We start from the raw sequence: 16,759 nt of genomic DNA on the forward strand, positions 1-16,759 counted from the left end.
AGCGTTGCCCCCTTAACAAATCAAATGCCTATACACTTGGCGCACAGGCGCTGTCCCTTATGACGGTGATCGCACCTCTCTGGACCTTACCGCGCATGCGCGGACCTTCCAGAATGGCGGCGCCCATCTGGCAGAACCATGGCTGCCGTCACCCGTACCGCTGTACGCCGATTCCCCGCCCGGACCTCGCGGCCACTGCACCCACAGGTGATCTTACTTATGACTGATTATCAAGCACATTTATACTTTGTTGTGGCAGGTATTTTGCACACACTTGTCCTGAGGAAGCTGCTGCTGCAGCGATACGCGTGGGTTTTTTGCCCACGGGATTTCTTTGATTCTCCCTCCCCTCTCCATTATCATTGAGCCTTGATTTTTCCCTCATGACTGACCCCCTGGTGGGTGATTTTTTCATCATGGATGGTTCCTCTGTAACACTATTGGTATAGTACTATCATTTATCTTGTTCCTGGCCAGGATCTATAGGGATCTATAGGGTTGCAACCTTTCCCATATTCATGCTTCTCCACCAGATATATTTTGGGTCTGCCATTTTATATAATAGAACTATATGCACGTCTTCTGTGTAATTGTAGTAAAATCCTTGTATGTACACTGTGAGATCATGTATCATGTTATATGCTTGTCTCTATGACTACATCATATTGGGTGTTTTTCAGTATACTCAATTATATATGTGCAGCACTGTACACTGTGGCCTTTTGTTGAGGGGCATGTCTCGTCTCTTTTTGCTTATTATATGATATTATGGCATACCATTATATTACTGTGAGTTGGTGGGGAGACTCATACCGTGCTATCTAGTGTGTTTTTCCATTTTAAATGATTTTATGTATTTTTGGCTACAATAAAGATTGCTTTTTACAATAATATTGGACTCTGCCTCCCATTTTGCAGTTCTTTTCTTCTAATACTGATTGTTCTTCACTGCATGGGTTAGCATTGAGCTCATTCTTATATTGTAATTAATTATATATGGGTTGTGCACCCCCCCCTCTTGCTTTTGCGGATGTCACACACAGCAACATCGCTAGCAACATCGCTGCTACGTCACAAAAGTTGTTCCTTAGCAGCAATGTTGCTAGCGATGTTGCTTAGTGTGACGTGACCTTAATGGGTGTGTTTATTGCTTGTTGGCTAGATTACCTGCCACCGTATATCAGAGGTTGCTAGAGCAAGTAATCAAGGAACAAGTAATGTATTTTCCAAACTGTAAGGCCCGTTTCACACGTCAGTGAAAAACAGTGACGTTTTCCACTGGCGTGTAAAACACGCACATGTCCCTGCGTGTGCCGTGATTCACGGCACACGTGGGTTGTCTAAGTGCAATCCGGGCTCCGTTCTCCGTGGCCCGTGATTGCACTTAGAAATCAACTCCCGCTCTCCATGGTGCTGATCGCTCCCGCGGTGCAGCATCCGGCCGGCGGTGACCCCTGCAGCAGCTGCTTCCGGGTCGGCTGTGTCGTGCATCATTAATATGCGTGACAGTAATGAGCCGGCTCAGAAGCAACAAGCTGCACGGGCTGCAGAGAGCGTCGCTGAAGCCGGGTGAGTAAAAATGTTTATTATTTTAAATGCACGTTTTTTTCTGGCACGTGTTTCACGGACCACACCACTGCGTGGTCCGTGGGACATCAGTGATGCCAGAAAAACATGGACATGTCTCCGTGCAGCAATCACGCACACGCAGGTACGCCGCACGGAGACACGTGCAGTGAAAAATCACTGATGTGTGAGCAGACCCATTCATTATAATGGGTCTGCGTAGGTCAGTGATTCTGGTACGTTTAAAAAAAAAGCACAAACGTCCCAGAATCACTGACGTGTGAAAGGGGCCTAAGGCACACCTAGGTTGAAGAGGCAGAAAATAGGAAAAAAAAATGAAGCAAAAAATGTGGTCATGATGCACTTATGGGGAAAATCAGCTGCTGATACTTACAGCGGTATTGCCCCCAATCCTGTACTAATATTCCCCACTCTGGGCCCCTTCTGGGTATACATGTACCTAATCTGGGTACATATGATCCCCATCCTGGCATACATGTCCCCATGATGGGATACCAGGAATACAGGGATATATGTGTCCATCCCTCCCCCATCATGGGCCCACCCAGGGATACAAGTTTCCCCCCTCCCCCCCCCCCCATCATGGGCCCACCCAGGGATACAAGTTTCCCCCCCTCATCATGGGCCCACCCAGGGATACAAGTTTCCCCCTCTCCACCCCCCCCCATCATGGGCCCACCCAGGGATACAAGTTTCCCACCCTCCTCCCCCCATCATGGACACAACCAGGGATACAAGTTTCCCCCCCCTCCCTGTCAAGGGCCCACCCAGGTATACATGTCCCCCCTATCATGGGCCCATTCAGGCATACATGCCGAAAATCAAGGCCCACCTAGGGATACATGTTCCCCATCATGGGCCCACCCAGGCATACATGCCCCATCCACTCCTCCGATACAAGGCGTTCTCTTGTGATGCTGGCAACAGAATTTGATTAATAGTGGACACATGTCATCGCCCCAGATGGTGCTGGAAGCCGGTGGCTAGGGCAGTCAGTGTATTCACTATTAAAATGAATATTCCTTGGCACTCAAGTCCAAAATCCCGCCCACCTCTTAGCACCAATATGAGTGCCAATAAGTGGGTGGGATTATGGGCTTGGGGAGCAGTGCATATTCTTTTCTTTAATAATGGGTACACATGTTCGCCCCAGAGGCCGGTTTCCTGCGGCGGTGACTTGGCTCCTGCCTCCTGTGACATGCTCAGTCGCCACCTCCCACAGCGAGCCAGGCACATCAGCACTATAAGATGCATCCCCCCACCCCTTCCCAAATTTGAAGAGGGAAAGTCTCTTATAGTCTGAAAAAAAAATACAGTCCTTGCAAGATCTTTGCTTTAGGTGTTGCTGTGCAGCCAGCTGGATATTGCCATTACACCTGTGCACCTATGATGCGGCAGAGGTAACGCTACCTCCGCTTACATCACAGGGGCGGAACACAGTTCAGATCATGAACGCGAGGGTGCCACTAGTCCAAAGCTGCTAATCTTAAAGAGGCAAGTGGGAAGCGGCGTGGAGGGATCGCTCCAGGAGAAAAGTTTAAACAACCCCTTTCAATATTTTTAGATGCCAAACACCACAACAATTTTTGGAGCAAAGTGAAGGGGTTTTATCACTAAGAACACGTATCATCTACAGTGAGATGATCATAGTCTCTGACCTGAAATAAACCAGAGAGAATCTTCAGAAATAACTAATCATAATTACCGGTGTACCAAGACAATAACCTGTCATTATGAAGCACAAGGGTAATTTATAAATGTGGAAATACTTTGCAGAGAAGACAATTGAATTGGACAATTTCAAGTCTCCAACTTCAGAAAGTATAGTAAGTGACGTAAAATGCAACGACTATTATTTAGGTTGATTACAACCTTTCAGCAATGACCGCAGAGTGCTTCTATCTAGATCCTTGACATCCACTTACCCAGATACACGGCCAATGCCGGTAATGAGACCTCCAGCTGGCACCTCTTCATTACCATACAACTGGTACCCGGCAAACTGGGAGAATTCCAGGAAAGGAGACCTGTGCCAAAAATAATCCTGTCAGTGATGGTCATCAGGTGGCTGAGACGGAGCTGTGATAGGCACGGCCCGCACACGAGTGCCGATAGGCACGGCCCGCACACGAGTGCCGACAGGCACGGCCCGCACACGAGTGCCGACAGGCACGGCCCGCACACGAGTGCCGACAGGCACGGCCCGCACACGAGTGCCGACAGGCACAGGCCGCACACGAGTGCCGACAGGCACAGGCCGCACACGAGTGCCGATAGGCACGGCCCGCACACGAGTGCCGATAGGCACAGGCCGCACACGAGTGCCGATAGGCACAGGCCGCACACGAGTGCTGATAGGCACAGCCCGCACACGAGTGCTGATAGATACAGCCCGCACACGAGTGGTGAGGACAATATTTTCCCATCTCATGCAGTGCCTGGTACATTTTGTGTGACTCGTCAGAGCTGATAACCCCAGAGGTAGCAGTGGAAGGCGACAACAGCCGAGTGTCAGTTTCAAAAGGCAGCAACCCTATGAAGATAATTATCATGGACAACCCCTTTAAAGCTTCATACCCAGGATCTATAAGTCTGTCGATTCTTTCCCTTGGTAGAAGTTTCCCTCTAGAGGTATGGAGTGTTCGGGCCTTTTCCCCTCCTCCTATAATAAAACCAAAAGCATCAGAAACCAATGAGAAAAGCAACATATATTGAACAGTGTTGTATCTACAGTAACCTGCAAAAAAAAAATAATAAAAAATAAAAATGTGCTTTGTTTAGGCTAAGTTGCTGAGATCCTTGTGCTTGCCCAATTTTCTGCTTGCAATACATCAGCAATAAACCAACGGATCACTTGTAACCTAATATATCCTCTTGGTGCTATCCTAAAAGGGGATGTCTGATCTTTGTAGTGAAACTCAGCGACATAGTTTGGATTCTCTGACATGAAAAAAACTGATGGCACATCCTAAGGCTAGTTTCACACTTGCATTATTTTCCTTCAGTCACAAGCCGAAGTTTTGGAAAACAGCGGAATCCGTTAACGTATTCCGCTGCTTTCCATAGACTTGTACGGACGGCGTATTGCGACTGATAGACCTGCGTTGCTTCCGCTGGCCGACGCTGCGCTGCTTCCGCCGGGCGGAACACAGCATATAACGTTTTTTGAGCGGCGGAATCCTTTATTTTTTCACTGCGCATGCTCATCTTTTTTTTTTTTTAAAAAATCAAAGAAACTTTGTTTTGTCTCTCGGTGGCCGGCTTTTGAGCGCGCTCAGCTGATCGCCCGGCAGGCGGCTTTTGAGAGCGCTCAGCTGATCGCCCGGCAGGCGGCTTTTGAGAGCGCTCAGCTGATCGCCCGGCAGGCGGCTTTTGAGAGTGCTCAGCTGATCGCCCGGCAGGCGGCTTTTGAGAGCGCTCAGCTGATCGCCCGGCAGCCAGCTTTTGAGAGCGCTCAGCTGATCGTTCACAATAGTCTGCCCCCGGTAAAACTGTAAAAAAGAAAAAAAAAAAAAAAAAGCAGATTCCGTTGTTTTGTACGATCCGTTGCGCCACTATGTGCAACATATCCATCACACATCGCAATGCAACGGATGCCGTTCAACGCAAGTGTGAAACTAGCCTAACAGACAAGTGTGAACAGGTGCATACTGCACATGAAATACTCTAAACAAATAAACAGCTGCACTCTGAAATGCCAAGGCCGCTTTCACAGTGTGTTCCTCACCATGTTCAGTGGTCCTGTTGGGGCTTTTGTCCGAACCCCTCACAAAACGGGTTTCGGACGTATGCACTGACAGGGCCACTGACTATAGTGGTGCAGTCGGAGTCACTGTGTGCTCTGTCGTGCACCATTTTCGGGAATAGATGCTTAGGGTATGTGCGCATGTTGCTTTTTACCTGCTTTTTACCTGCTTTTTTGCTGCTTTTTCTTCTGCGCTGTTTAATGCCAAAATGGATGTGTTCTTCTATTCAAGCAAAGTCTATGGGAATTTGGGTTTCTTGTTCACACTATGTTGTTCAAAATGCTGCCTTTTTGTGGCAGAACATTGGTCAAAAACTCAGCTTTGCAGTGCAAAACCCAAATGGCAAAAACAATTGACATGTTGCTTCTTTGAAAAGCTGAGTTTTTGACCAAAGTTCTGCCACAAAAAGGCAGCATTTTGAACAACATAGTGTGAACAAGAAACCCAAATTCCCATAGACTTTGCTTGAATAGAAGAACACATCCATTTTGGCATTAAACAGCGCAGAAGAAAAAGCAGCAAAAAAGCAGGTAAAAAGCAGCTAAAAAAGCAACGTGCGCACATACCCTTACTGTAGGCAGACACCCAGATGTAGTAGACTGTGTCTGGGTGACTGCCTCCAATGGGGGTATACTCGTACTCCCAAAAATGGTGCACAATACTGTAGTTAGATCTAATCCTTTATAACACACTATTCCTCTCTTTTCACTAAGTTTGAACTAAAGTTTCTAAGTGAAAGGTTTATATAAAGGTTAAGACTGCTGGGTAATGCATACAATAAAGCCATTCAGTGTGTATACAGCCAGACACGTGTACAGTGTCAGGGACACTGGGGGCCACTTACCAAGACTTATCCGCCCGGCTTTTTCCTGCAGCTCTGTTACTAATGCTTTCATTCTGTCATAGCTCTCCTAAAGAGAGAAATGAGAAGGTAACACCAGGAATGACATATCTAGTGTAATGCAGTATATCATCATTATTTAGTGAAAAGATTATTACACAAACACCATCTTGAGGAAATTTTTGTTATGTGTGGAGCTGGTCCTAAGGTATGTTCCCACAAATCAAACAGTTAAAGGGATTCTGTCAGCAGGCATTTGATGATTAATCAGAGAGTAGTATAATGTAGGGGAAAGACACAGATTCCCGGGCAGTGACACTTATGATGCTATGTGCTGTAGCTGCAATACAATGAGCAGGAGATTATCACTGTCAGACTAGGTCTCACATGGAGGCAAATCATGCGAAACTCCGCCCACACCAATGATTGGCAGCTTACTGTGTACAATGTCAGCAGGCTGCCAATCAGTGTTGTGGGAGGGGTTATACACAGCTCAGCATTCTGAGCACTGCTACAGCCACAACAATTTTATCCAAACAACACTAAGCAGTCCAGTAAGTGCCCATCTGCAACTATATCATGCTACTCTCATATTGCATAACAAAAACCTGCTGACAGATTCCTGTTAAGCCCCTATACACAGTAATGGAAAATGGCTGTGCATGGTCCGGTTTACATCACTTCAATGGCCTCCATTTGATGCATAAGGTTAGGGGTGTCTGATATATACCAAACGGAGGGCTGCAGCGTATCCCACTCTGCAGGTATACAGTGGTCCCACTGACCAAGTGTTACACATTCTTTTTTTTTTTTTTACTCCATGTAAAGTTTACTACATGAGAAGCAGACCAGTCCAACAAGCCAAAAGGGCACCGATTTGGCCTCTGTCTGTCGGAAAATTTAAACGCCTCTGGCAGGGCCAGTTCCAGGTTTTCGTGGGCCCTCGCCAAGAGTCCCAATTGGCCCCTTTAAAATGTACCACAATTCATTATTAGAATATAGAGGTTGTAGAGCTATAATAAAATTGTCACGCTGTACAAAAGCTAGTAAGACGTAGTACAGCGTAATCCCCACTAGGTGGCAGCAGAGTAGTGAAGGAGAGACAAAGAAACACTATAACGGAAAGGTAGCTGAAGTACAGTAGAGTAAATTCAGCAGGTAGTTAACAGGCAAACCACCAGGGGGCAATAGAGTAGTCAAACAGTCAGGGTCTAACCAGGAAAGTTGAGTCACTGCAAAGGGAGGATCAATATCAAAGTCAGAAAACAGAAACGAGTCAGAAGCCGCGAGATCAGGTATGCAGAGGGAAACACAAACAACAGACAGAAGCGGGAAGCCAGGAACTGGTACAGGCAGACGAATGGGGGAGGGTCAAAGTCAGGACACAGTAGCAGGGAGGAAGAACAGATCGAAAACACTCACCAGAGCCAGTATACAAGCTGCAAGGCAAAATATCACTGGCAGTGAGCCATAGATAGAGAGGAAATATATAGCGTCCTGGGATCCAGAACGAAGCAAGGGAAGTTAAAAGGAAACCTGTCCAGTTTTATGGCCTATAAGCTGCAGCCACCACCAGTGGGCTCTTATATACAGTATTCTAACATGCTGTATATCAGAGCGCAGGCCGCTGTGAGAACATAAAAAACACTTTATAATACTCACCTAAACCGGTCGCTGCGATGCTGCTTGGCACAGTGGGTGGCGGTGTTCTCCGGGACCGGCACCTCCTCCTCTCTCGGCCATCTTGCTCCTCCGTCTTCTGAAGCCTGAGTGCATGACGCGTCCACGTCAGACACACTCGCCGGCACTGAGGTCAGGGCTTCTTTGCCTACATCATGCTGCTCTCAGATGAGGTAGCAAAAACCTGCTGACAGATTCCCATTAAATAACAGTCCCCTGCGCCCCCTCTTATTCTAACCCTTCATCATCTTTTCCCAGCGTCGGTCTACAGCGATTTGTGACCTGCCGGCAGCTCCACGTTTTATTGAGTGCGACAGAGATAACAAATTAAGACATTTCAGAGAGCCGTGTTCTGGCTTTCATAGAGTTGTATTAAGTGCTTGTGGCACAACTTCTGTCTTCCATATAGTCAAAAGGTAGTCACAAAATAGCGCTGCAGGAACAGAGCGACAAAGAAAAAGCATGAACTGCAAGAGGTCGAGTATAAGACCAGGGTCAGGGGACTTAAGGGGGCTTTACACGCTATGATATCGTTAATGTTTTATTGTCGGGGTCACGTTGTTAATGATGCACATCCTGCGCCATTAACGATATCGCAGCGTGTGACACTTACCAGCGACCTTAAGCGACCTCAAAAATGGTGAAAATCGTTCAACATGGAGAGGTCGTCCCAAAACCAAAAATCGGTAATGGTTGATTATTGATGTAGTTCGTCGCTCCTGCGGCACCACACATCGCTATGTGTGACACCGCAGGAGCGAGGAACGTCTCCTACCTGCCGCCGGCCGCAATGCGGATGGAAGGAGGTGGGCGGGATGTTACGTCCCGCTCATCTCTTCCCCTCCGCTTTGATTGGGCGGCCGCTTAGTGACGTCGCCGTGATGCCGAAGTCCCTCCCCCTTGAGGGAGGGATTGTTCGGTAGTCACAGCGACGACGACGACCAGGTAAGTGCGTGTGACGCTGCCGTAGCGATAATGTTTGCTGCGGCAGCGATTACATAATATCACATGCACGACGGGGGCGAGTGCTTACACGCTCCATATCGCTAGCAATTGCTAGCGATGTCGTAGCGTGTAAAGCCTGCTTTAGACTTAAAAAGCCACTATAGCACTGGAAAAAAAAAACCAACAAAAAACAGAGTGGTGCTTTAAAGAAAAAGAGAATTTTGTTTACTTACCGTAAATTCTTTTTCTTATAGTTCCGTATTGGGAGACCCAGACATTGGGTGTTTAGCTTCTACCTCCGGAGGACATACAAAGTACTACACTTAAAAGTGTAGCTCCTCCCCCTGAGCCTATACACCCCTGGTGAGCAGACCCAGCCAGTTTAGTGCAAAAGCTGAAGGAGAATAGCCACCCACAAGTAGAACAGAGCAAAAGCCGGAACAACCGGAGACTCTGTCCACGACAACAGCCGGTGATAACACGCGGAACAAGAAAATTGCCAACAGGCAACAGGGAGGGTGCTGGGTCTCCCAATACGGAACTATAAGAAAAAGAATTTACGGTAAGTAAACAAAATTCTCTTTTTCTTTATAGTTCCTTTGGGAGACCCAGACCATGGGACTTTCCAAAGCTGTCCCTGGGTGGGAATAAACAGAAAAACTAAGAAGTAGGCGGAGCCTAACTTCACAAGTGGGCGACAGCCGCCTGAAGGATGCGTCTGCCCAAGCTCGCATCTGCCGAAGCATGAGCATGCACTTGGTAGTGCTTCGAAAAGGTATGCAGGCTAGTCCAAGTGGCAGCCTGACAGACCTGCTGAGCCGTAGCCTGGTGCCTAAAAGCCCAAGAGGCACCGACAGCTCTGGTTGAATGTGCCTTGATCCCCGGCGGGGGAGGCACCTGAGTACTCTGGTAGGCGTCCGAAATGGTCGATCTAATCCAACGGGCTAAGGTCGGCTTAGAAGCAGAGAGGCCCTTGCGCCGACCTGTGGTTAGCACAAAAAGAGAAGTGCACCGCCTAAGTGCAGCGGTGCGAGACACATAGATCCGGAGAGCACGCACCAGATCCAGAGTATGCAGCGCTTTTTCAAAGCGATGAACAGAAGCCGGACAAAAGGAAGGTAGGGTAATGTCCTGGTTAAGGTGGAAAGGAGAGACCACCTTAGGAAGAAAGTCCGGAGTCGGACGGAGAACCACCTTGTCCTGATGAAAAACCAAAAAAGGTGACTCCGAAGAGAGCGCAGCCAAATCAGAGACTCTCCTGAGGGAAGTAATGGCCACCAGAAAGGCCACTTTCTGTGAAAGACGATACAAGGAAACTTCCCTAAGAGGCTCAAAGGGGGGTTTCTGCAAAACCGTGAGAACTAAATTAGGGTCCCAGGGATCCAAGGGCCGCCGGTAAGGCGGAATGATGTGAGACGCGCCTTGCATGAAGGTGCGGACCTGAGCCAGCTGAGCGAGACGCCGCTGGAACAGAACTGACAGAGCTGAGACTTGTCCCTTGAGAGAGTTGAGGGACAGTCCTAGCTGCAGACCGGACTGTAGAAAGGACAGAAGGGTCGGCAAGGAGAATGGCCAAGGAGGATGGTCAGTAGAGCGACACCAGGACAGGAAAATTTTCCAAGTCCTGTGATAGATCTTAGCGGAGGAAGACTTACGGGCCCGAGTCATAGTGGAGATGACTTCAGGAGGGATACCAGAAGCCGTCAAGATCCAGGACTCAAGAGCCACGCCGTCAATTTGAGAGCCGCAGAATTCAGGCGGAAAAACGGAAATTGTGAGAGTAGGTCTGGACGGTCCGGGAGATGCCACGGCATCTCTACGGACAGATGGAGCAGGTCTGGATACCAAGCTCGCCTGGGCCAGTCCGGTGCAATGAGGATGACTCGACAGCCCTCCATTCTGATCTTGCACAGAACTCTGGGCAAGAGAGCTAGAGGGGAAAACACGTAGGACAGACAAAACTGGGACCAGTCTTGAACCAGTGCGTCCGCAGCGAATGCCTGAGGGTCGTGGGAGCGAGCCACGTAAACGGGAACCTTGTTGTTGTGACGGGATGCCATTAGGTCCACGTCCGGAGTGCCCCATTTGCGGCAGATTGACTGAAACACTGCCGGGTGCAGGGACCACTCGCCACCGTCCACGGTTTGACGGCTGAGATAATCTGCCTCCCAGTTTTCCACGCCTGGGATGTGGACTGCGGATATGGTGGACTTGGAGTCCTCCGCCCATTGAAGGATGCGTTGGACCTCCAACATTGCCAGGCGGCTGCGTGTCCCGCCTTGGTGATTGATGTAGGCAACCGCTGTCGCGTTGTCTGACTGCCCGCCAACAGGTGGTGAAAAGCTAGGAGAGCTAGAAGCACGGCTCTGGTTTCCAGCACATTGATTGAAAGGGCTGACTCGGACGGAGTCCAAGTGCCCTGCGCTCTGTGGTGGAGATATACCGCTCCCCAGCCGGATAGACTGGCATCCGTGGTGAGAATCACCCAGGACGGGGCCAGGAAGGAGCGCCCCTGGGACAGGGAGAGAGGCCGAAGCCACCACTGAAGAGAGCTCCTGGTTTGTGGCGACAGAGCCACTAACCTGTGTAAGGAGGAAGGCCGCTTGTCCCAACAGCGGAGAATATCCAGCTGCAGGGGACGCAGATGGAACTGGGCAAAGGGAACAGCCTCCATGGACGCCACCATTTGACCCAGCACCTGCATCAGATGCCTGAGGGTATAACGGCGGGGCCTCAGCAGAGAGCGCACCGCTAGCTGGAGGGACTGCTGTTTGACTAAGGGCAACTTCACAAGTGCCGTCAAGGTCTCGAACTGCATCCCTAGGTACGTGAGACTCTGGGTCGGAGTCAGAGTGGATTTGGGCAGATTGACCAGCCACCCGAATTGGGCTAGAGTGGCGAGAGTGAGTGAGACACTCCGCTGACAGTCTGTGCTGGATGAAGCCTTGACTAGAAGGTCGTCCAGGTAAGGAATCACTGCCAACCCCTGGAGGTGCAGAACTGCAATCACTGCTGCCATGACCTTGGTGAATACCCGAGGGGCCGTGGCCAACCCGAAGGGGAGAGCCACGAATTGGAAGTGATCTTCTCCTACTGCAAAACGTAGCCAACGCTGGTGTGAAACTGCAATTGGCACATGCAGATAGGCATCTCTGATGTCGATGGATGCCAGGAAATCCCCTTGGGACATAGAGGCAATGACTGATCGCAGAGACTCCATGCGAAAGCGCCACACCTGAACATGCTTGTTGAGAAGCTTCAGATCCAGGATGGGCCGGAAGGTACCGTCCTTTTTGGGGACTAGGAAGAGATGAGTAGAAACCTCTGAACCGTTCCCGGGCGGGAACGGGTACAATTACTCCACTGGCCTGTAAGGCTGCCACGGCCTGTGAGAAGGCGGCGGCCTTGGAGCAGGGGGGAGTTGAGAGAAAAAAAATCTGTTTGGCGGACTGGAAGAGAATTCTATCCTGTAGCCGTGGGAGATGATATCTCTCACCCACTGATCGGAGACGTGTTGAAACCAAGCGTCACCAAAGTGGGAGAGCCTGCCACCGACTAAGGACGTTGCTGGAGTGGGCAGATAGTCAAGAGGAGGCTGCCTTAGTGGCAGCAGCTCCTGCGGACGCGCTTTTGGGCACCAGTTGGATTTCTGGTCCTTGGCTGAGTTAGCGGACGAGGCCGAGGACTTAGAGGACGACCAGTTGGAGGAACGAAAGGAGCGAAACCTCGACTGGTTCCTGCCCTGGGCAGGTTTCCTGGCTTTAGTTTGGGGCATGGAAGTACTCTTCCCGCCAGTAGCTTCCTTAATAATTTCATCCAGCTGTTCTCCGCACAGCCGGGACCCAGCAAAAGGGAGCCCAGCAAGGTACTTCTTTGAAGAAGCATCTGCCTTCCACTCTCGAAGCCACAAGATTCTGCTTGATAGCGAGGGAATTAGCCGAAGCCACCGCAGTGCGGTGAGAAGCCTCCAGCATGGCAGACATGGCATAGGATGAAAAGGCCGAAGCTTGGGAAGTTAAGGCATCCATTTCGGGCATAGATTCCCTGGTGAGGGAATGCATCTCCTCTAGAGAAGCAGAGATGGCCTTGAGAGCCCACACTGCTGCAAAAGTCGGAGAAAACGCGGCCCCCGCCGCTTCATACACAGATTTGGCCAGAAGGTCAATCTGGCGGTTAGTGGAATCCTTAAGGGAAGTGCCATCAGCCACCGACACAACGGTCTGGGCTGCGAGCCTAGACACCGGAGGGTCTACCTTTGGGGACTGAGCCCACTCCTTGACCACCTCAGGTGGAAAGGGAAAACGGTCATCAGTACCACGCTTTGGGAAGCGCTTGTCAGGACAGGCCCTGGGCTTGGTCACAGCGGCCTGAAAACTGGAGTGGTTAAAGAACACACTCTTTGCTCTCTTAGGCGAGGTAAACTGGTGCTTTTCTGCTAGAGAGGGTTGCTCCTCTGATACTGGCGGATTGAGATCCAGTACAGAATTAATAGAAGCAATCAAGTCACTAAGATCTGAGTCACTTTCGGACAGATCAATGGGGCACATGGAGTTAGCCTCCGAGCCCCCTGTAAAGGCATCCTCCTCATCCTGCGAGTCAGCTCTGGAATCAGAGCCACGGGAGGAGGAGGGAGAGGGAACCCTTCGTCTCTTCTTAGGAGGACGGGGTCTGGGCCCTGATTATGAATCCTCTGTGAGCTCCGGTCCTGAGGGACCCCTAGCAGCAGAGGCACCCTGAGAAGGGGGCTGATGCATATTCATCAACGTCCTGGACAGAAATCCCATGGACTCAGCAAAAGACTGGGAGATAGACCTAGAAAAGGATTCTACCCAAGCCGGGGGTTCAGCCACAGGAGCAGGAGCAGCCTGAGAAACCACTGGGGGTGAGACTCCAGGCTGTGGCACCGCCAAGTTAGAGCAGGCATCACAATGTGGGAAGTTGCTCGGTTCAGGCAGCAGGAGCTTACATGCAGTGCATACAGCATAAAGCTTTGGGGCCTTGCTCCTCGTGTGAGACATGCTGCTGGAGTGGGGGCTCTGCCAGAGAATGAACCCCAGAGAGTATATACAGGGGTCCACAACCGGAGACCGGTTGTGGCTTACCAGACCGCTGGAGCGGTGTTGTGTGCCCTCCAGATCCCGAAGCCCGGACCCCCAAGCACAGCACCTCAGCAGAGATGCTGCAGACCAGCGCTGCAATGACTGATCGCAGAGAGAACGCTGAGAAAATGGCCGCCGGAGCGAAGAGAGGGCGCGGGACCTGCTTGAGGAGCGGGATCTGGAGGGCCATAGAGACCTACAGGAGAGGGGACACACACTGCAGTGGGGAGTGTCCCTCCCCTATACAGAACGGCCGCCGGGAGGAGCCGAGCCTGTCCCTCTGCATGAGTGACATGCGAGGGCAGTGAAACAGAAACTAGGCCTCCGGCGAAGCCGGGGCCTAAATTTGAGCGGCGCGGCCGACGTGCAGGCACCATCGGCGCGGTTCTCAGGCGACAGCTAGAGAACCCGCCGGAAATGTCAGTAAACACAATAAGCACACTCTCCCCCAACAATAAAGTACAGGGACCCCGAAATCTAAACGTCTCAGGTACTTAGCTTGCTGAGACGCAGGGCCAAGTCCCTGGGGATGAGTGCTCTGGTCCAGCAGGGTCATGAAGGGCTGCGGATGGAGACCGGTCTCCTGTCAAGAATGGAGACCGTGCTGGCTCCCACTTCAAGCCAGAGCCCAGGAGGGATGGTGAAGGAGCACGGCATGTAAGGCTCCAGCCTAGGAATCGACCTTACAACACCGCCGACACAGTGGGGTGAGAAGGGACATGCCGGGGGTCCAGACGTGGACCCCACTCTTCAATCTCGTTCCAAAAGGAAAAAAATCAGATGAGAATGCATGTGTGGATGTATGCCTCCTGAACACAAAGCGATAAACTGGCTGGGTCTGCTCACCAGGGGGTGTATAAGCTCAGGGGGAGGAGCTACACTTTTAAGTGTAGTACTTTGTGTGTCCTCCGGAGGTAGAAGCTAAACACCCATGGTCTGGGTCTCCCAAAGGAACGATAAAGAAAATATTAATATAATACCCTGTTTCCCCGAAAATAAGACACCGTTTAATATTTTTTGTGCCCCAAATAAAGTACTAGGTCTTATTTTCGGGGAGACATGGTTTGGGTTAAGTTTACCCCTTAAAAAAAATGCAGATTCCCCTTCCCAGGATCGTCATACTTACCTGACCCCGGGCATCTGTGTGGCTCCAAGGTCCTTCTGCGATCCTCGGCGGGTGCTCCCAGCAGGTATGGGTACTTTCACACTTGCGTTCAGCGGAGTCCGTCACTATGGAGAATAGCGCAGTCCGTTAACGCACTGCTCTATTCTCCATAGACTTGTATGGACAACGCTCTGTAACGCAAGTGTCAGCGTTGCATCCGTTGGATGACGCAGCGTCGTTATTTTGACGCTGCGTCGGGCGGAAGAAACGCAGCATGTAACGTTTTTTTGAGCAGCGCAATCCGTAGGATTTCACTGCGCATGCTCTTTTATTTTTTTAAATCACAAACTTTATTTTGTCTCTCGGTGGCCGAACGTTCAGCTGAGCGACCGGCCGCCGGCATGTGAGAGCGCTTAGCTGAGCGACCGGCCGCCGGCATGTGAGAGTGCTCAGCTGATCGTTCACAATAGTCTGCTGCCGGTAAAACTGTAAAGAAGAAAAACAAAAAAAGAAAAAAAAAAGAAAATAATAAAAAAAAAAAGCTTTCTGTTGTTTTGTACGATCCGTAGCATCCGTTGTGCCATTATATGCAACGCATCCGTTTCACAACGCAATGATACGGAAGTTGTCCAACGCAAGTGTGAAAGTAGCCTATGCTGCACGTCGTCCTCCCCTGCTTCTGGCCAAGACACACATCAGATCACACATGCGCGCACACACACTCACACATCACATATCGCACATGCACACACTCACCACATCCAGTGATACCACTTGCTTCCGGCCAGGGGGAACTCTCTGCTCTCTTGTCTCTATGATGTGTTCCTCCCGCAGACCCTGGAAGTCCCACTGCACAAGTCCTTAAGCCATGGAGAAGCAAGCGATATCGCTGGATGTGAGGAGTGTGTGTGTGTGTGTGTGTGTGTGTGTTCCGCCACAGATCCTTCATGCATTCCACTACTCCGGCGTCTGGTGAGTATGATCGCGGGTTCTTCTCTCTTCTTTCTGCTCTCTTTTGGGGGTATCCGCTGTCTATAATGAAGTGTCCTGCAGTATTAACTTTTTTAGCTGCGTGGACACTTCATTATTGAACCGCGCGCCACTAGGGCTTATTTTTTTGGGGTGTCATTTAGGCCTTGCAGAAAACTCCTGTTAGGTCTTCTTTTCAGGGAAACACGGTATGTAGTCTGGTTGTCTGGGCATAGGCATTCGATGATCTATCTATAGCCCCCACTGATCAGCTGGGTGGGGGGGATTTAGTGGTGGATGAAAAGTAAACACTTTGAACAGAGCTGCTTTATTCAAGTATAGCGCCAGACGCCGACTAATGCAACACAGCTTCTATGCAAAAGAATATGCGCTGTTCTCCAATACACAGCAGCGGCTGCGGCACTGACTGGAGCTGCACTCAGCAATTCAGTCCAAGGCGTGTACATCTCTCCACTGCAAAATAGAAGATCGGTGGGGATATCGGACCCCACACATCTGCTATTGATGACCAATCCTGTAGAATAACTATACCCGGACAACCCCCTCTAAGGCCTCTTTCACACATCTGAAAACCACACATTTTTCACGGATGTGTAAAAGGTGCGCATTGCCCTCAGTGTGCGTGTTTTTGGCACATGTGTGTTCTCCGTGTGATATTTGCAATAATACACAAAGAACAGGAACTTTCTGCTCACCTGTCCCTGCTGTCCGTGGTGCTGAGCTACGGTCTCCAGCCCTGCCGACTTCCCACTGCTGCTGCTTACGG

At 50.2% G+C, this 16,759-nt stretch overlaps 1 protein-coding gene across 1 annotated transcript in view; it reads right to left on the reverse strand.

The window, feature by feature from the left end:
- Window positions 1–16,759, reverse strand: part of MCCC2 (methylcrotonyl-CoA carboxylase subunit 2) — a 115,232-nt gene that overhangs the window by 97,227 nt on the left and 1,246 nt on the right. The window contains exons 2-5 of the mRNA XM_075326965.1: window positions 6,178–6,244; window positions 4,165–4,249; window positions 3,513–3,614; window positions 3,293–3,312 (exon numbers count right to left, since the gene is read on the reverse strand). Of these exons, the coding sequence (XP_075183080.1) occupies window positions 3,293–3,312; window positions 3,513–3,614; window positions 4,165–4,249; window positions 6,178–6,244 (274 nt within the window). The remainder of the gene's footprint in view (window positions 1–3,292; window positions 3,313–3,512; window positions 3,615–4,164; window positions 4,250–6,177; window positions 6,245–16,759) is intronic.

Source organism: Anomaloglossus baeobatrachus, chromosome 1 (genome assembly GCF_048569485.1).
Source record: "Anomaloglossus baeobatrachus isolate aAnoBae1 chromosome 1, aAnoBae1.hap1, whole genome shotgun sequence".
In the NCBI taxonomy this organism is placed as follows: Eukaryota; Metazoa; Chordata; class Amphibia; order Anura; family Aromobatidae; genus Anomaloglossus; species Anomaloglossus baeobatrachus.